Source organism: Chiroxiphia lanceolata, chromosome 5 (genome assembly GCF_009829145.1).
Source record: "Chiroxiphia lanceolata isolate bChiLan1 chromosome 5, bChiLan1.pri, whole genome shotgun sequence".
In the NCBI taxonomy this organism is placed as follows: domain Eukaryota; kingdom Metazoa; phylum Chordata; class Aves; order Passeriformes; family Pipridae; genus Chiroxiphia; species Chiroxiphia lanceolata.
The window spans coordinates 36,221,670-36,242,241 of record NC_045641.1 but is presented as its reverse complement, the minus strand read 5'-3'; the positions used below and the strand labels follow the sequence as shown (position 1 = coordinate 36,242,241).

The 20,572-nt window shown below is 44.3% G+C and overlaps 1 protein-coding gene across 1 annotated transcript; it reads right to left on the bottom strand.

Annotated features, from left to right (window-relative positions):
- Positions 1 to 306: 306 nt before the first annotated feature.
- On the bottom strand, positions 307 to 19,336 carry KCNMB4 (potassium calcium-activated channel subfamily M regulatory beta subunit 4). The gene is made up of 3 exons (XM_032688602.1): positions 18,986 to 19,336; positions 8,766 to 8,893; positions 307 to 1,089 (listed from the first exon to the last, which is right to left on the bottom strand). The coding sequence occupies exons 1-3, from the start codon at positions 19,322 to 19,324 to the stop codon at positions 921 to 923; spliced, it is 636 nt and encodes a 211-aa protein (XP_032544493.1). The 5' UTR covers positions 19,325 to 19,336; the 3' UTR covers positions 307 to 920.
- Positions 19,337 to 20,572: the final 1,236 nt, after the last annotated feature.

Genomic DNA, 20,572 nt, shown 5'->3' with positions numbered 1-20,572 from the left:
GCTGGTGTCTTCCCTGGCCATTCCTGGATTCTGGTGAGATGCATCACACCATGGCTCACAGGCTCTCCTCAGCAAGTGCACAGGCACTCCATTTTTGAGGGAAGATGCTAGTAAAATATATTAATGCAAAACTACTAATGTAAAATTCCTGCTGCTTACAGTCTGAGAGCATTCATGAAGAGTGTATCTGAGAGGGGACAAGAACAACTGTAGGGACTGAATACCACTGAGGCAATAAAATTACATCCAGCATTTAATCATCTTTCCAATAATAGTTTCATTTTTTGAGAAGTACTTTTGAGAGATTTCTACATTTCATCAAAATGAACAGGTGATGATGAAAGACTTAGTCTAGACAGAAGTTAAAGTTTGAATTTTAAAATTAAGTTCTACACAGTGAGAAAAAAAAACCCCAAATCAGCACAGTGTTATGTTTGTCTTAAAGCTTTTCCTTTTAAATAAAAAAAAAAATCCAAAGGTTAAAAAAACCAAAACAAGCAAATTTTATTATTTTGAAAATAAGGTCTATCTAAAGTAAATATTTTAAATATTTAATATTAAACATTAGCAAAGATCGCTTTGTAGAGATGAAATGAGCATTATCAGGGAGTTTTATAAACTGTCTCAATCCCACTATGACTTGGGTAGCTGCAGTTCAGCACTAACAGCACACAGCATATTTGGTGCAGTGTAGATTTTTTTTTTGGTAGAATTACTTATTTACTGTCATAGCAGAAGAAGCAATTAGCTGGCATTTCATGGGGCAGTCTTCTAAGAACAATCCTGAGGCAAGAGCAACTCCACCATCAGATCAGACCCTGGTAGGAGATGAAGGGTGCCCCGCAGACCGGTAGGTGTGTCAAGTTTCCCCTCTTGAGACCTTCTTGCAGATTTTTCTTTTCCGTCAGCAGCCTTGCCACTCACAAATGCTTCTTCTTTTGTATCGCCTCTGCCTTGACAGCCAAGCTCTTGGCACAGATGGTCAGGACCACGATGAGGACTCCAACCAGGAATGTCACCACAGGCCAGAGGAAGCAGTGCAAGAGGACAGTCTCATCATGGGTGCGCTTCAGCATCACATCATCTGGCCTGTGAAGAGCAGGAACAGAAAATGTAGAAAATATAAATCAACTCAATATCATCAGCTCATCATTAGTGGAAATCATCCACCATGGAAAGAGTAAAGGTGTTTTATTTGCTACAGTGTTAGAAAATGATTAAGTGGACCATTTCATTCACTGCTTTCATTTGCCCATTTATCACCAGCACTCGTGGTGGGCTTTCCACTTGCAGTGCTTACAGGCTAACGAGTTTGTCTGGATAAAAAAAAAAGGGGGGTTGGTACTTCAGGTCTTCCAGGGGTCATGGTCATCACAAAGAGCTGTGAGAGATACAGTATCACACTGACTGGATTGGAAAAACCACTCTAGCAAAAATATAATACCAGGCAGCATTTATACATGTCTAGCTCAGATGTCATCAAACCCTGTGCAATGGGTTAAGTGTAATCAAAGCTTCCCTTTTAGCTTGGAGCACTGATGTGTTCATGAAGGCTCCTGGTGAAGTAAGTCCTGGCTGTGGTTTGGGTGCAGAGCCGGTCCCTGTCCTCAGCCCTGAGCTGCTAGTGGCTCAGGCTAGCCCAGCTGCACTGGCAGGCAGGAGTCCGCACAGAGTCTATCCCCAGGAGGACGACAGCCTGGCCCCGTGTGGCCAAGGCTCCTGACTCAGCCCCTTCCCAGCAGTGGCTATTTCAACAGTAAGCTGTGATTTGGTGCTGCAAACAGCAGCATCTGAGTAGGCTACTACAGGGACACTTTGGGGAGCCTCCCCCAAACATTTAAACCTCCATGCCTCCATCAACAGCATCTAACACACATGGTCGGGTCTGTAACAGGTTTATGCATTTCCAAGGGAAAAGGCTAATAGCAAGGAGGAAGCATCTTAAGATATTCAGAAATTTAGCTGTGCCACGTGTCTGAAATATCAGTTGTCCATCTGCCTCTTCCAAGTCTGGGAAGTCGGTTGGGAAATCCGATGCCAGGTTTTCCTCAGCTCTGGCTCTTTCTGCTCTCCTTGCAGTTTAAGTTACTAAATCAGTCTCATGGCATTTGCATTTTGTTGCTGCTTTCCCATCTAAAGCCAGACACATGCAGTCCCTGGAAAATTACCTACAAAGGAAAGAAACAGACTTTCTCTAATTAGGAAAATATCTATAGCCTTGACTCATGTTGGTCCTCATTTACATCGAACTCTCCCATCACATGTTGCTTTGTCAATGCTATCTGACACTCCTTGGAGCAACAAACCCCGCAGCCTAAAACCCTGCCAACCCAGGCTCATCCAGCCAGGTCCTGGGAATTAAGCTCTTCTAACACAGTGGCACATGGAAGCAGATACCTGCTGAATGACTGTGCTGTCTCTCCCACAATAGTTTTATCCTGATCAGAAAGCAGCACCAAGAAAGCATTCTCCATAGAGGAAAGAAGAAGAACCTCTTATTCTTTCACTGAGAAGTTAATTTATGGAGATGTTTGCAAATCTGTGGAGTTTAATCCATCCTTATGGAGTTAATGGAGCTAGACTGTCAAGCTACAACTTATCCCAGATCTAATTGCACCTGGATTTGCATTTGGGGATCTCTCACCCAAAATTACTATGTGAAGGATCCTCTGCGCTGTGCCAGCCTGCAAGTCCCCAAGGCTGACACCATGCATCTCTCTTTGTTTGTGTAGTAAGGAGCAGAATAAGATTGATTATGAGCAGCTCAGCTATAAAGAAGTTGAAATTCAGCAACATAAAAAATTGTCAAAAGAACCCCAGGTGTATTCAATAGTGGAGTGCATGAAGTCTGCTTAACCAAAATCCTAAATATATATAGGCAGGCACAGGTGGAGACTATAAATTGAATGAAGTAGTAATAACTTTATAGGCACAAACTCACCAGCCTATGCCATATGAATGACAACACCTGAACAGAAAAATCCTTTCACAAGAAGTATAATACTGCTTCCCTCATATTTACTGTATCATCATCTGTGCATAACAGAGTGCTAATTGGCAAGGAGGCCATAAGTAGAGAGCACTCAATCTTCACAACTTTCAGCTTAAAAGTGACATTGAATTTTAAGTTTGGTTTTTTTTAAGCAGATACTAATCAAAGAATTTCAAAAATAAGGGTCAAGAAGAAAACCTAGAAAATTGCATTCAGTTAAAGGAAAGGAAGTGTGATTGGGGAAAGCAAGGTATCTTTTTGACAAATTACTAAATGTTTTTGAAAACACGTACCAAAGTTAGCAGCAATGGATGCCAAACACTCATTATAGGTGTGACTGTAACTTAGTAATTTAAAAGAATTTCCTTTTTGGAAAAGAGTCAAAGACAGAGGCCTTTAATTAAGCCTCAAGATGAGGTTTTGGTTCAGGTGGGTATTATTGCTACTCTTAGCTTCAGCAAGAGTCCCTGTGCAATTCTTATACAGCAATGACTCACTGTTGACTGCGTACAGCATCTTTGCAGACAGTGCATCAAGACACAACTGAGTCCTCCAAAAACACTTCAATAAATGGCTACTGGCACCACAATTAAGATATTAAATGGCCTTCTTTATTCAAGAGGAGGGAGCAGCACTTTTGGATGGTGATCCAGGAAAACTCTGGAACCCTCTGGGATGTAGCCTTTTGGCTACTGACTCTTGGCATAAAAAATAGTGGGACAAATTTGGACCAATTCCCATGGTCCTGGGAATCTGGAGAGATCCCAGTTGACTGGAAGCTGCCTAACTTTGTCCCAGTTTTCAAAAAGGGCAAGAAGGATGACCCTGGAAACAACAGACCTCCCAGTTTCATTTCAGTGATTGGTAAAATTATGGAAATTATTCTGGGAGTAATTGAAAAACACCTGAAGGACAACACAGTCATTGGTCAGAGCCAGAATGGCTTCATGAGGGTAAAGTCCTGCTTGTCAATCTAAATTTCCTTTTATGACAAGGTAACCCAACTAGTTGACCAAGGGAAGCCAGGTGATGTAATCTTTTTGGATTTCAGTAAAGCTTCTCTCTTCTCTGTGATGACAGTGATAGAACCCAAGGGAATGGCCTGAAGTTGTGTCAGGGGAGGTTTAAGTTGGATATTAGGAAAAGGTTTTTCACCCAGAGGGTGGCTGGAAGCTGTAACAGGCTTCCCAGAGAAGTGGTCACAGTACCGAGCCTGACAGAGTTCAAGAAGCATTCGGACAATGCTCTCAGGCACATGGTGTGTTTCTTGGGGTGGTCCTGTGCAGGGCCAAGAGTTGGACTTGATGATCCTTGTGGATGCCTTCCAACTCAGAATATTCTGGGATTCTGTGGCACTCTAAACACAGTAATGTAACTGCTTTCATTTTGCATGGTGAGGCTAGCATATACTGAATCCGCAGTTTTGATTTTTTTCTTGCTGCTTTTTTGAAGATGATGTGCCTGTTCCCAGAATCTGAAGGCTTGTTCTTTGGCTTGGAAACAGAAAAGGAAAGGTGCTGTGTCCTTGGGGGAAACCTTTTCATGTCTTTGCTGGAAGCCCCCTGGTTTCATACAACATTTCATTTCAAAGATGTTGGCAGAGGGGTTGCACATATTCTCCCAAGGTCCATTATGGGCAATCTCTTGTTTCTTGCAATGCTGCCATTCAGGTCTCCAGTAAATGCAAAGCCTCTTGAGGAGATGCACCCAAACTCCTAACACCAGTTATCTGTGCACGAAACAGTGGCAGAGACAAGAAAGAGACCAAGGGGGAAAAAACCCCACAATACTTGCAAACCCTACTTAGACATTGGGACCTTGTTCTGCTGCAAACAGTGATGGCCATTGTGCAGCACCACCATCACCACCCAGCAGCAGCCCCAGAGTGAAAAATGAATGAACAAACTAAAAAATATCCCTGAAGAAGTCTCTATTTTAACCCTGAAAATACAGCTTTCCCTTTCACTGAACAGACAAGGAGGAAGGGATTTTGTTTTCGTTGCTAAAAGGTGAGACCAGGACTTATTTTTAGCAGGACTTTGTGCTCAGGGCTAGACCCCTGTGGAGCTCTGAGCCAGGTTGATTGGATTAGTTGTTTCATTATACAACACATCCCTGTTAGGTGTTGCCAAGCAGTTCAAACAGACATCAGATAAAGCAGGCCTCCATTAGAACCTTCAGAGCCGTTATGGAACATCATGGGAAGAATTGCAGTGCAGGAATTACCAAAAAGTCATGCAGGACCAAAAAGTTACAGGCCCATAAATATTTCAGTCATCATTTATGAACCACACTGTGCAACTTATATTACACAACAAAAGCTGACAAAAGTGGGGGCATGGGATAGGGTAATCTTACAAATATTTTTTGTATTCAAATAATCTGGAATTAATATGTTTGCAACACACTTATTTTGCCCACAGTTTTTCACATCCGGTCACTCTGACAAGCAGTCATTTTTTCCCTTATTGTTGCAAGATGCAGAGATCCTCACCTAGATGGCTGCATGCAGGGGCAGTGCTGTGTCTTACTAACAGTAAAGTCCTTTCCTACCTGCCCGAGCACTGCTCCACAGGTGATAAAATAAAAGAAAGGACAGGAAATAGCAACACCATCTTCTGACTGGACAGAATTAATTTAGAAAAGTGTGAAGTAACAGGCAAGTCAAGATTTATGTTCTAGCACTTACAGATGAGCAGCCCTACTACCTGAGCACTCTGGGCTTCTGCACATAATTATTCCCCAATAAATAAGGACCCTACAGGGTACCCCAACAACATACAGGTTGTTGCTAATCACTGGACAGCGTTTGCCCTTCAAGTCTCTGAGACAGAGTGGTCTGAGTTGACAGAAACCTTGGTATCTTCATTTTTGTTCTTGTTGTGGATGTCAGTGAGACCTGGAACATGAAGAAATAAAGTGACAGGATCTTCCCCATCCCACCTGTTTCCCCAGACATCCCATTTTAGGACATGCAGCTGTGACACTTGTTTGCATGTGGTCCTGCCAACAGATCCCCTTGAACACTTGGTGTGAAATCCAGAACACTGAAGCACTAGAGCTCAGTGTCTTCTCAAACCTTTGGCAACAGCCTGAGAACTTTATCTGAATTTGTCCTTTATTTTATGCTCTGAAACAAAATATTTTTTCTTCTGCTGGGCAGGGCTTCCTTCAGATTGGAATATCATCATACCAACACACAGGTACCTTCACCAGAGGTCCAGGAAAGCAACTTTCCCATGCAACTTGCAACTTGCCAGCCAGAGAAGAGTGGTACACCAAAAGTAAGTGCCTACAGTGGCAAAGCAAGACCTCAATTTTCAGTAAAGCGCTGAGCTCCAAGCTAAGCTGCTCTTAGTTTCCCTAAGATAAATGTCAGAGAGCTAGTTTTGCTGGGCATCTCAATTTATATTAACCAAGAATGATTGAAATTTCCAAGTCTGCTTCTCATCCCTTTTGAACTGTAAGAATTGCATCTTTTTTTTTCTTTTCACAGTAGCCTGTTGAAATGCGCACCACCAAACTGAAGGGAGATGTTACCTAATAGTACACTCTGCATGCAGCAACAATTCTGACAATGAAGCTGAATTAAGTTTGATGAAGAATAGATGATGTTAACTCATTGCCTATATATTTACTTAGAATTTTATTCTGCCTTTTCAAAAGGGAGATTATTAATACTGCAAATAGTACTCTCTCTAAGGAGCTATTTTCTGTATGTTTTATATAGACTGACACAGAAGACTTAGCTTATCCATAGAGTGAAAAAAATACTGACAGAAAATATGCCCACTTCTATTTTGAAGTGAACAGACTTTTCTCTCAGTTTATTATGGGTTTTTTTACTGCTTCACAAGCTGCTTAGTCATTGTTGCTCTAAAAGTATACCTAACATGCACATTCCTAGTCAGCACAACTTATCTCCCAAAGTTCATTCCTATCTCCAGTAGAAAAAAAATGGTGTACACATTTTGGCTTAGACTATCTTCAAGTATCTCTGGCAGTGAGCCTGTCTTCTACTGTACGTGAATTGTTGTATGATCAGCAAAAGGCAGCATTTCAAGTCAACCATTGCACTGGCAAGAACATTCAGCAGTATAGGATTCAGCATCTTTAAGGAAAAAAACCTTGCCTGAGTGCTGCTCAATTCCTCAATGTCAACTTACATGAATGGCAGATGCTACATGGTGTGCAGCCTCAGAAAAATTTTGTCTGTGCTTCACCTAAATATGATGTGAGAACCAGATCACATAGCTCTCAACACCTACCACCTCTTGGCATCTGAACAATATTAGGCATTTATTTTGGGGTAAGGTAAAAGGTTCCTGTTTCTCTCCGCTGACTAGAAAAGCTAATTTTCACAGCATCCTGTCCACACTAGTTCAGATGAATCCTAGCCATGACTTCTCCTGCAGACAATCCCATGCTTCTGATTCTCCTGCTCACTCAGGCAGTGGCTGTTGCATATCCCAGGTCTCAGCAGTGTGGGGAACTGGAAGCACATGCCTGTTCAGAGAAGCCAAAATTATAACGGGGCTTGTGATTAGCAGACCCAAGCATTGGCACCTTGTGGACCAAAGGACCCCCTGAGAAGGTCCCTGACAGGTCTGATGTCACCACACAGGATGCCCTAACCTACGTGTGCTGTAAGCAGTTCTTCTTTCCCCTCTGCAAGGAACAACAATTTTTGCTACAAAGCGCTGGTGGGATCCCTCCACAAAGAGTTAACCAGGGCAACAGACTGTCATCCTAGGCATGCTGACTACCTCTCTCCAGGGAGGAGGTAATAATTATAACCAGCCTAGGATAAACCTGAAGCCCCCAAGGCACTCAGTGGACCACCCACAGGAGAGTCAGGCATTTCTCCACCTGCCACCCTGCTCCAGCTCCCCAGTTTGTCCGAGATCCTAGCACACACTGGCATCCCTTTTCCTCCTCTTTGTCTAAATGAACTTGAATATCTGGTGCCAACATTCCCACACCGAGCCGCGAATCGCACCTGCAAGCCCCAAGATATTCCCTCCTAGGCCTCCCTTATCTGTTTAACTTTCAAGTGTTTGCGGGGTAGGACTAACCTCTTCCTGCTGCCACATCACCTTCTATTTCCTGGCATATCACCATCAGAAAGAGAGAGGCAAAAGGACTCCTTCCCCTATCTGTTTATGGAAGGAAGGAAACCACACATCACCCTCATACACCTGTAAGTCACATCAATATCAGCAGTAAAAGTAAGATTGAAACAGAAGGGGAGATGCTTTAGCTTACTACTTTCTATTCTGCAAGCATTTATGAAATCTGGCGGTTCTATGAATGCTTATTACACATACCTGACTCATTAATCCTCTGTGAACACAATTCCTGAGTTGGTTTGTAGTATTTACTGATCTTCCCTTTTCTTCCACAAATACAGAAGGGTTTCTTCTCAGTGGAGGGAAGGAATGTTAATTTCCAAACCAGAAATTTGCCATCTGAGTGTTAAAAGCCAAGATGCTTTTTGTCATAAAAATTGCGTGGTTTAAGGAAAAATTTCCTCAGAGTTTTATATTTTTACTTCAAGTGGTAAAAACACTCCTGTGCTTTCTGTATAGCTTTTCATCAACAGAATTTTCTTGCAGAGTTCTGTGCTGAGCTCTGTGTGATAAACCACATCACTTGGGGGGGCGGATGTGTGTATACATGTGCATACATTTATATATATTTTCAAACAGAACCAATGGACAGCTGTTAAACAGATGCATAAGCACTTCTGCCTAGCTAAATGAAGATTACTCACCTCAAGTGCTGGTTAAAATAGCATGTAAATGGTTGAGAACCCACTTTCTCTTTCCAGTATTTCTGCTTGTACGTGACGTTCTCAGAGTTCTCCTGATCATCTCTTGCACAGGGAGGGATGTATGAACACTGCCAAGACACGTTGTAAAACAGAGTTACTTCTGTGCTCAGGAACACAGGGCATCACTTCTCTGCATTTTCCATAATGCCAGCATGACTGAAATGGACAGAGAATAATAAGAACAAGCTCCACAGAAACAAAAAAGAAAAGTTAGCTGAAATTTACTTCAATTGTTAGTTACTCCATGAAGGTACTGGAAAAGAATACACCAGCATTCAGAAACAAAATAAAGGCTTTGTCATATTTTGTTCCATTTTCAAACCAAACTGCCTCATAACACCTTGGGGGTTTGCATGATGAATTGGAAAATAATTGTTTCATTTTGTTTCATTTTGATGAATTCTTAGCCAGCCGCATGGATTGGATTTGAACAACTTTCTATTTTCAGTGAGGCACGTAATCACAAGTTTTGTTTAGTATCATGCTAATAAATAACTCAAAGAGTCCAGCAAGCTTTCCCAGATGATGAGATATCTGATATCTGGCTGAAATCCACTGGTAAAAGGTGTTCTTCCACTCTTACAACAGAGAGAAACAAGCAACAAAGTTCAAAGCCTTTCTTCAGCAGAAAGTTTCGGCATCTGCTTCTGCTGTACAGAAGTCAATAAGAGTTGAACATGCAGCTGAGCTATCTGCAGATCTCACCCTCAGACATCTGCTTCGAAACCTAAAGAACTCAAGGGAAGTTCCTCCCATAGATTGGTGCACTTGTGACTGGGCTTTCAGAGGCTCTGCTTCGGGTCACACACACACATATCTTAGTTTCCAAGTCTTGTCTTTGACACACCACCCTTACCTCATAGCCACAGCCAGCTAAACAATAGAAAACAAATAGTCCACAGAATCAAATGTCAGCAGTATCAGGATCTCAGTGTCCAAGAACAATCTCTCTTATTTGTACTGGGTGTCCATGGAGATCATTATAGGAGATGTTGAACCACGCTGAGTAACACAGCTTAACTGATCCTCAGATAACACAAAGGCTTTTTGCCCTGCAGGACAGATGGACACCAAGGCTTCAGGTGCACACAGAGAATTCCAATTCCTTTAAAACTGGAAGCTGCAAACAGAAAAAACTGTGACTGTGAAGGTAGCTAAAAAGCCTCCTACTTGGGTACGATGAGGAAGCAGGAGGTGTAGGCTGTGGGAAGCCCCTAAAGGGGTGCCCACATATGATCACAATATTAATTTCTTCACAGTATCCTGAAGGCAGTAACAAGTAGAGAGATGCCCTCTCTAATATGACAATAAAGATGATCATGACTCACTGTGCCGAGTTAGTGCTTCCTCTCCTTCTGGTAAAGTGTCCCAGGGGGCCTACCTTGCTCCCAGCTGCACACTATGCCCAAACTGTACAGACCTACAAGTCCATCTCCACCAGACAACAGCTTGAAGCTTTGCCATTCTGGGGAGAAGGGAGAAATCTCAGGATTTTATTCCTCCGATGATGTAAAATCTGGCCACTTCTGTCAACACATACAATTGTTGTCAGTGTCTTCCATGCTTCAGACTGGAAAAATCTGCGAGATCTTCCATTCTGCTTCCAAACTGGAACTTGCCTTTTTCATGTGCAAGGATTCCCATTTTCACATGGACCCACATCTGGTGTTGCCATGGCACAGAGCTCTCTTTACTTCCCTGTTCAGATGACCCTAAACAAGGATTATTCCACTGCTGATGACAGAGGGCAGAAACAAACAGCAACGCCATTCTACTTCAGAAACCAGAATGCAGGATTTATCGCATACAGCTATTGCCATCTTAGATAATACTCCCTGGTCTGCAGTGGTTTTTTTTGATTGCGTACTTTGGAAGCGTAAGGTACCCCCCTCTCTCCTGCATGCCCCCAGTGCATAAACACATCTGTACAGCAGCTAGACGAGTCAGCAAATTTGGCACGAAGACACCTGAGTGCAATGCTGGCTCTGCTCTGCCCCCATGACAGCCCCAACATGCTTCAACCATGCCAGCTGGTCCCCTCTTCCCTGTTTGGCCTGGGGTCTAGCACACCCAACCTCTGCTCTGATGCTTTTCTTTATGAAGGATTTCGGATCCTCCTTTGGCAATGGTATCATATCCCACCAATTGTACACTGACTGCCTATGCCTGACTGGAGTCACCACCCTGCTTTTCCCCAAGCCCCCAGCTTGTAGGTAGCCCCCAGCTTCTGGGGTCTCTAAAAAGAGCCCCCCAAACCAACCACTATTTAGCCAGCACACAAAATGCAGAACTAGACAAAACAACTAAGTACCAATGTACATTCTTCTGCCTAAATTTCCTCAACGATCTCAAAAACTACTATTCCTGTGGTACTGGTTACATGTGCATATTCCCTCTTTCCTCTGAAATGTTTCTTTCTTGTGTCTACAGCTTACTGCTATTCTCTACTACGAAAGTGCACCTTCCCCACTACTCCTGGCTAAACTTTCTCTGGATCCTTCAGAGACCTTCCACCCCTACAAAATATTGCATGAATCCTTCACGAAGTTCATGACCTGGTGAACTGTTGTTTAGCCCCATCCTGAGTTTCAGGCTTAGAAACAGCTGCAGAGGTTCCTTTTCTCAAGAGACGTCCATTTGAACAGAAAAGTATCAAGCTATAATAGTCTCCCAGGACAGTTACATCACAGATTACTTCACAATTTTTGCTATCAGTTCCCACACTTTTAGTTCAATATGAAGCTATTAAACATTGGGGTTTTCAGGTCAGGGATTTTTCTTGGTTTGGAAGATGTAAAGGGGCTCACAGACAACTTCTCTCTTCAACACTTCTGTCTTCCCCATACCAAAGCAAGACAGTGTGTGGGAGTATTGCCAGTACCTACAGGAAGGGGACAACAGTGAATGATCTCTGCAACTCAAACTTCACACTATTCTCTGCACAAGTAGTCCCAATGACAGCTGACATAAAGCGTGCTGGATACATTTCCACCTCTTTATCTTCATGTAGAAAACACAAAGGGGACCCCTTGGATTTTACCATAAATTGATGTGACCTCACTGCTTGAGGCTGTTGAGGATTAACAACCTTGAAGGGAGAAGTGGTCTCTGACCAAATATGAATCCCAGAGGTCACTCTGAAACATCAACTCAAAGTGATGAAGGCCTTGAGCCACAATGAACACCTAAGGTCCAATTCTAATGTGAACTTATCACCTGCTGCACAAATACTGGAGCTGTTTACCTCCCTGGGTTGCCAGCATAGTCCCCACCAATCCAACATACATTTTGTCTCCTTTGGATCCACATAAGTGATGGATCTCTCTTTACTCAGCCTCCCAAGCACACTTCTTGGGGACTTTATTTGAGCAACTGTATCACTCTCCAAAGTATACTCAGCAGTCAGATAAAAGGGAATTGTAACTTTCACTTTAGCAACAGGCAGTTTCTGAAACGTTAATTACACAGTCCTCCCTCACAAGACATGGCATGAAATACTGCCATCAAAATATAAACAAATGCCAAGTGTTTGAAAACAAGTTAGGACACCTGATGCTCAATTGCAGCTCACACAGAAACATCCATTTTCAGTTAAAGTATCCCACTCTATATTGCTTTGATGTTTTTTTCTTTAATAAGTGACAATGAAGTTGGAGAATAGCACTTAAGATTAGACAGTCAGAATAAATCTGATGGAGCAGACTCCTTTTTGGCACATCTTTTGATACGTGGAACTATAATTGCACCTTCTATGCTATGCCATAGCAACAATAAAATTATTATGTAATTCCAATACAGTCTCAATTACAGAGCTCAAAATCAGTATCAGGCTGATAATATTCCCTCTTCAGTCAAAGTCAGTGTTTGGCTAGAAGGCTCAGGATTCAATTCAATAAAAATGTCAGTGAACTGCTAATAGATCTTTACCCAAGATTTTGTAAGATTTGTGTCTGTGTTTGCTGCAGGATGCTCCCACCTCAGTGTCTCTGCAGATGTGTGGGAAGGTCCTTCTGATCCTTCATCAGAGCAGATGTTCTTCTACATCACAGAGAAAGAACAGAGGCTTGAACTCTTGATGATGGCTTAACTTCCAGGTAGCATTTCATGTTTTTCAAAGACTAATTCTTGCCTAACTCAGCTACATTTTTAAGAAAAAGGAGACAGACTTGGTAGGTTCTGAGGGAAGCTGTCTCAAGACCGGAAGACACAATCCACAAGACAAGACCAAGAAAGTCTTAAATGCAAATAGACATAAGTAGAAGTAAGTCAGCTCAACAGCACACAAACCAATGTCACCAAGGAGCAAGTCTCCAAACTCACTTGCCAGGTGACTTGTTGAAGACCATCCTCCTGGCTGCTGGTGAACTATGGGACAGAGCACGTACCATTTGTTTGGTTGGCAAAGCTCCACATCATTTGTGAAGCTGCCACACAGTTTGTGAAGCTTTGTGATGAAATTAAGTGGTAAGGATGCTGTAGGTAAGTATCTCTGCAAAAGTACAACACACCACTAAAGCCAGCACCTGATCTTCAGGTGTATTGGGTTTGCTTGGCAAGGTTTTTGTAGTGGAGAGGCTACAAAGTGGCTACAAAAGCTGTGAGAAGCTGCAAAAAGTTTCTCCCATGTCTGACAGAGCCAATGCCAGGTGGGGCTGGGACAAACCCGTTGCTGGACTCCAATCAACAACAGTGCTAGAGCCTCTGGGACAATGTATTTAAGAAGAAGGAAAACTGCTGCACAATAGTAGCCAGGAGAGAGGAGTGAGAATATCTGAAAGAAGCAACCCTGCAAACACAAAGGTTAGTGAAGAAGGAGGGGGAGGAGGTGCTCCAGGTGTCAGAGCAGAGATTCCCCTGCAAGCCACAGTGAAGACCATGGTGACAAGAGTGTTCTCTTGCAGTCCAGGGAGATCCACAGTGGAGCACATACCCACCTGCAACCTGTGGTGGACCCCACACCAGAGCAGGCGGCTGCTTGAAGAAGGTTGTGACCCCGTGGAAAGCTTGTGCTGGTGCAGAGTCCAGGCAGGACCTGTGGTCGGTCCTGTGGAGAGAGGAGCCCACACTGGAGCAGGTTTGCTGGCAGGACTTATGACCCCATGAGGGACTCACATTGGAGCAATTCACAAAGAACTATAGTCCGTGGGAAGGACCCATGTTGGAGAAGTTTGTGAAGGACTGTCTCCTGAGGGAGGGCCCCCATGCTGCAGCAGAAGAAGAAGGAGGAAGGAGCAACAATGTGTGACGAACTGACCATATCCCACATTCCCTGTCTTCTGCACTGCTGGGGAGCAGGAGGTAGTGAAAATCAGAAGTGAAGTTAAGCCCACCAAGAAGGGAAGGGTTGGGGAAAGGTGTTTTTAGATTTGATTTTTTTTTTACACAATACCCTTATCTAATTGGCATTCCTGAGTTGAGTCTGTTTTGCCCATGACAGTAACTGGTGAGTGATCTCCCCCTGTCCTTATCTTGATCCATGAGCCTTTTCTTATATTTTCTTTCACCTGTCCACCTGAGGAGGGGAGTGATAACGTGTCTTGTGTGGACACCTGAAGTCCAGCCAGGGTCAACCCCCCCGAAAAACCATATATGAGCTTCTAAATTTTTGCGTGTCTCCATGCATTACTGGAGTAGCTTCATGGCATGGAAGGGAGGGAGTGCTGCCACAGCCATCCTATTGTAGAAGGAGACGAGCCGGTTGACTCACTCCATTAATACAAAAAAATTGCCCCCTTCCAGCTGGGTGTCCTGAGGGAGCTAGAACTGAGCACCATGTCTCATTTTCACCTGCATCTGTCAGCACAGATGATCAGCTTGCTTCATCAGCACAACCCACCAGGAGTGACCAAATCCACAATTCATCACAGAGGCTTGAGGCAGTGAGTAGTGCCCCAGGTGAGATAAGTGGGTGGTGAGGTTTATCCATGGCCCCTGGGGCTGTTTCCAGAGGAATTGCTAGGCAACATCTGTATAGTTTGCCCATCACATGTACCAGCCCAAATACAGATCTGATGCTTCACCAGATGCACCAGACCTTCCCATAATTACTGTAAAGTTGGGCATATTTTGTTATGGAACCTCCTCTGTCATGGGTCATATTTAAGGGAGTCCAAAAATCAATCCCAGTTCTATTTACAAGTACACAGAAGAGACAATTGAACATCATCTTGTCAGGTGGAGCAGTTATAGAAAGAAGCATGACAGCAGCACGGGCAGATGTGGAGTGCAGACAAAGAGCAGTAGCTGGTTGCTCTGCTCCCCTGCCCAAGGACAAGGATGGGGAAAACAGGTCCTGCTGCAGACCTGCTAACATCTGCCTTATCAGTCACTCCCATAAAAGTTTCTTTGGCAAAACAGTGGGCAAGTTCTTATGACCCTACTCTTAACTTCAAATATAGAAAGGGAAAGGTCTAAAAAGCCAGAAAGTAAACTGTTTTAGCAGCTGACACACTCCTCTCTCATTTTTCCGAACCAAACTTATAGCCTGGTCCCTGCACTGGCTGTATGCACTTGCCGACTTACTTGATGGCCAGAGAGTGATAGCGACAACTTGACTTTGGAATTAATCCCCCTTAAGCCTTATTTCAGAGATTGTTATAGCTATCAAGGCAGCTGAAGAAAGGCTACTGTCACTCCAATGAAATTTCTTCCTCTGAGACAGCAATCAAAAGAAGAAAAAAAAAAAGAAAAAAAAGAAATCCACAAATCTCTCGGACTAAACACAAATGTAATCATGTCCGGTGCTTTATTATATACATTCCTGGATTAACTCTGACCCAGCTATATAATCTTTTAAGAGCTAAAATGAATCCTGGGCTGTCCAATGATGTGATTATCTTAGAAAGCAAGAGAGGAAAAAAATTATTGTTCCTGCATCTAGAACAGTTTTCTCCTCACTAGAACGGGCAGATTCATAGCTGCAATATGTTGAAGTGCCAGCCCACTCTACTACAGAAAATAGAAGGTTTTTAGTTCAATGCACTGGGGATTTTTGGGAGTGTGAAGCTGCCAACTAATTCAGCATTGTGTGTTGTAAGGAGCCTGAACTATGGCTTTTCCACACTATTGATTTACAGGGGAAAACTGCTACCCTACAAAGAGAAGTAGCTAAACAGAACATAAAATTTTAAAGACTGTTCAAAGCAAAATTGGTCATTTTTCCCCTTCCAGTTAGTTGGAACTGCTTAACATGCTGTATGTCAAATTGCGTGAACACAAGGAAGCATACTGCAAGAAGGTGATGGGAACAGGAAGGGTTAATGAATCCCTAAGTGTTCATTCATAAATACATACTGGATCCTGAGCATTAGATTCAGCAGATTCCTACTCTGTTGCTTAATATATTTCAACATAAAACCCTGAAAGCTTTTAAAGAAGGTGAGATTTTAAAACAAAAATTAAAAGGAGAGTATAACTGTTTGGCTCCACAGACGTTGAACTAGCAGAAAAAAGGGAAAACCAAAGCAACAGACACAGACTTCAGTTCCTTACAACAGTATGTTTTCCTGATGACACCTAAACAACTTTTCTTCTTATTTTCCATTGGTTTTACACAAGCTTCTTAAAGTAGGGAAAATAATTGGAGCACATTTTTTTTCCTATGTAGTTTTCCATTTAGTTAAATTCAATTACTACTAGAGAATGCAGTTACATAAAAAAAATGAATCCTTTCAGCTTGGGCTCATCTGGTAAATCAGATTTAATCCTCAACAATCAATAGTCAGCGTAAACAGCCTGCATCTAGAGATGCAAGGAGGAAGGTAAAGAAAATAGATTATATTTGTAAGAGCATGCAAGTACCACACTGCCAACACAGAGCCCTGTTTCTTTATCAATTGTTAATATAAAATTAATTGTTAAATAAAAATAGGTTTCTGAGTGACATTTACAGGCATTACTTCTGAAGCTCTAGGTGCTTCCCTGCAGAATTGCAATCCAGCCCCCAGGCAGGTGTAATCCTTCTCTTCCCACTAGACTTCCAGAAAGGTAGAAGAAAACAAGATCAAGAAGTAAAAACAAAACACTTGGACCACTCAGAAAGATACTGTGGTCGCAGTCTAATTTGAAAGCCTCTGCTGAAACTGCAGAAGCTGGTGGAGTTGCTGAGCCCAGTCGTTCTGGTGGCATGGCTCAGCACCTACCTCCCATCTTCCACCTCCCATCCCTGCTGGACGTGGCCACAACATGGCCATTGGGCTGTGTTCAGGGAGAGCCACGCTGCACCCTCTGCAGCACCATGTCATCTTTGCCCCACATCAAAAGGGTGGCTTTTTCTCCTGCATTTTATCAACTACCCCTTGCCCACCCGAAAATTGAGAGATATTTAGAGAAGTTCTGGAGCTCAGACAGCTGAGGCACTCACAGCACATCTCTGTAACCACAGCGAGCTTGGCAGCAGCACTCCCAGGGAAAGGTGAAATTTGCAAAGCTCCCTCACAAGCTGCTATGGGGCACCATCCAGCACTGCAGCTTCATCGCTCATCACTTCTGAGCAGTGCCAAAAATTTAATCCAAATCCTTGCAGATTTACCATCCTGCTTCTTACTCTGCTGATTTTTGCCCCAACCACCCTTCCAAGGCCACAAGCTGTCAAGGGGAAAAAAAGGAACCCTCAAACCCTAAGCTTGCAATTTAATCCACCTTCCAAGGGACAGAGCCAGATCAGTGCAAGTATGACTGAGGAGATGTGAGGCTGCACATACCAACTGGACACTCAAGCCTGCTGTCTGGTCCCTGCAAGTAGACCCCTGCACCGTGCTTAACATGCCCCTTGACATTGTGCTGCATCCACATCTCAGTCAAAAAGCTGACATTTCCTTCTCCAATACACTCAAGACTTGAAGTCCTTTCACGGGTAGGGGGATTCCATCACATTTTTTTTTCTTCTGGAAACTACTTAATAAAATCTCCTTTATTCAGGCAGCATTCTGTCAAGGCCATCTTTACCCAACATGAAAAGAAAAAGGAGAAGGCAGAATAACTGCCTTTAAAGAAAGAGAAAGCACAAGTCACACGTTGCCTTCAGACTACCCCAGTTTGCTGCAAGATGCAATTTTTAGGACTCCTCCATTCGGTCCTTTTTCATGTGGGTGATGGAGAAGTCTAAGAATCAAAACAGCATAGAGGAAACTTCTGTTTCGGCGCAGCCCTCTCCCCGACGCCCCGCCAGCAGTGGCTCCGTTAAACACTTCCCCTTGCGCTTCGGGGAGTTGCTATAGGAAGCCCCTCACCCTCTGGGTCACGCAGCGGCATCGGGCACTGCCCGAGCAGACAGATCTCCCCGCCGGCAGCAGGAATTTCTCCCCGGCTCCCCGCCGGCGTCCCGGGGCTTCAGCAGGACAAGGAACGGCAGCTGAGCCTCCGCTGCTCCCGCTGCGCTCCGCCCGAGGGCTGCGCTCCGGACGCGGGAGGGTTGGGCTGGAAATGAATGGGGCTGATCGCGAAGTGCGTGTGTGTATGTGTATTTATATAGTGTGTGTGCGTATTTATATAGTGTATGTGTGTGTATATAGCATTATACTGTACTTAGGATAGTGTATAGTATAGTGTAGTGTAGTATGTAGTATACTATACATTATACATTGATAGTATGTTATACTATGCCATATAGAATCACAGAATATCCTGAGCTGGAAGGGACCCACACGGATCATCGGGTCCAACTCCTGGCCCCGTACAAGACCATCCCCGAGAATCACACCATGTGCCAAGTATTGTCCAAACACTTTTTGAACTCTGGCAGGCTTGTTTCTGTGACCACATTCCCGGGGAGCCTGTTAAGTGCCATCCTCCGGGTGAAGAATCTTTCCCTAATATCGAGCCTAAACCACCCCTGACATGCTAGATATGTGTATGCACACAACGCATAAATATAGATGCACCCTGTAGAGTACGTATATATATATATATATATATATATATATACACACTATAGAGGTATACTACGTTTTGCTGAGCAACAGCAGAGTGGTATTTTGGAGGGATGCTCCGGGACTTCATCCACTCCCCACCCTCTCAGATTAAAACCCGCACCGAACAGAGGGCTATTGCCGCGGACCGGGACGCCCAAGGCGGGCACCGGGGCCAGGGAAAGGGCACCACCGCCGCGGCGGGACCCACCACCCCGCATTTTGGGAGAGGAGGGCGTTCGCAGGTCTCACCTTGGGGTTGGTGCGGAGCTGCCGCTCGTCCTCGTGGAGCAGGGCGGGTGCGGAGGAGCGGGAGGTGCGGACCAGGACCTGGAGGCAGGGGTAGCGGGCGGTGCCGCGGCAGGCGGCCCCGCAGGAGAAGGTGCAGGCGAAGCGCTCCCCCAGCTGCCGCACCGCCAGCACCGTGCAGTTGGCGGAGCCGCCGCCGCCCCGCTCCTGCAGCGCCGGGCGAAGCCAGCAACAACCCAAACCCAAGAGGGAAAGCAAGCCGGCGGCGATGAGGAGGAAACCCAGCCGCATGCTCTTGTCCTCCGCCTCCGTGTACTCGTAAGCCGCCCGGCTCCTCGCCATCGCCCGGCTGCCGCTGGCATCCGCCGCCGGGCATCAGACACTGCCATCGGCTAAAGCTCCCGCCGCTCCCCGCCTCCCTCCCCGCCTCCTCCGAGCCTGAGTGTGCGTGTAACGAGCACGAAAAAAAAAATTAGATAAATAAAATGCAAACTTAATCCAGTCTGACCTAATTCAGGGCCCTCCAGGGGTGGAAAGGGACAGCTTGCAACGGGATTATCTACCCCTGGAGATTTGCTGTGGGGAGGGCTAGTCCGGATTAATATTGGGTACCATCATGCAAGGTACAATATCTAGAAGGAGGTGGGAGGCAGGGCCCTTTGGGTGCGTTTCAGTCCCCCACCCACCCACTCTCTCTAAACCAACATCTTGCCAGTGGCTTGCTTAAGTCCTGAAGACCCTGTGTGAAATCCTGCTTAGTAGCCCCTGTATAAAAGTTTGCAAGGTCTCTACATCTACATGAGGAATCTCATCTGAAACTAAAGAAATTAAATATGTGCAAATGAGGAAGCAGCTGCTAGTTTCACCTTATTTACTGAGAAGGGACATAATGGGAGTTGGCCAAATGTCATCCTGCCTCAACATGACTTTTTGGGGCTGCAGGGTGAAGTGCTCTGCTCCAGCGAGCCCCAAACCCAGCATTTGCAAGCAGAGACAGACCCAGTCTCTTCCACCATTATTTGAAGTTAATAGGGAAGCAAGATGACAGCTGTCACACACAGGAATTGCTTTCAACAGGAAGGTATTGACCTTTGAAGGTTCACCCCAGGAAATGCTTCCTTCCAAGCTGTCTGTAAGAAAAGTAGTCAATCCAAGAAAACATTTATTTTGCAAATGAAGTTTGGTTATAACCCAGCATTTCCCACTGTGGCAATACAACAAGCTCTTTGGTGCCAAAGGACCATAAGCAATAGTTATATTTGTATTCTGTAGCCTTTATCACAGGCAATTAGCTAGAACAAAATGTGACAGTTTCAGAGGTGACAGCTGAACTCGATGACACAGCAGAGAACAAGGTACAAAAATACAGAAAAAATACGGGAAATAGCACTTTCTGCTGGCCACCTTTTTCAATCACTTTGCCACTGCAGAGTGCAATGTCAAATTTTTATAAATAAAGTTGATCCATAGGTTCTCCAAATGGACTATTGAGCAAGGTTTGGCAGGAAGGCTATTAAGAATCCATGCTGTGACATGAATATAAATGGATGTAAATATTGTCCTTGCTTGCACCAGTGCACTACCACATTG

What these genes read in the sequence shown, in the direction of transcription:
- KCNMB4 (XM_032688602.1), bottom strand. Translation starts at nt 19,324, where the DNA reads ATGGCGAGGAGCCGGGCGGCTTACGAGTACACGGAGGCGGAGGACAAG. An exon ending in AGCTCCGCACCAACCCCAAG is followed by an intron (nt 8,894 to 18,985) that starts GTGAGACCTGCG and finishes GTGTCTTGGCAG; the next exon opens with TGTTCATACATCCCTCCCTG. An exon ending in TATTTTAACCAGCACTTGAG is followed by an intron (nt 1,090 to 8,765) that starts GTGAGTAATCTT and finishes TGCTCTTCACAG; the next exon opens with GCCAGATGATGTGATGCTGA.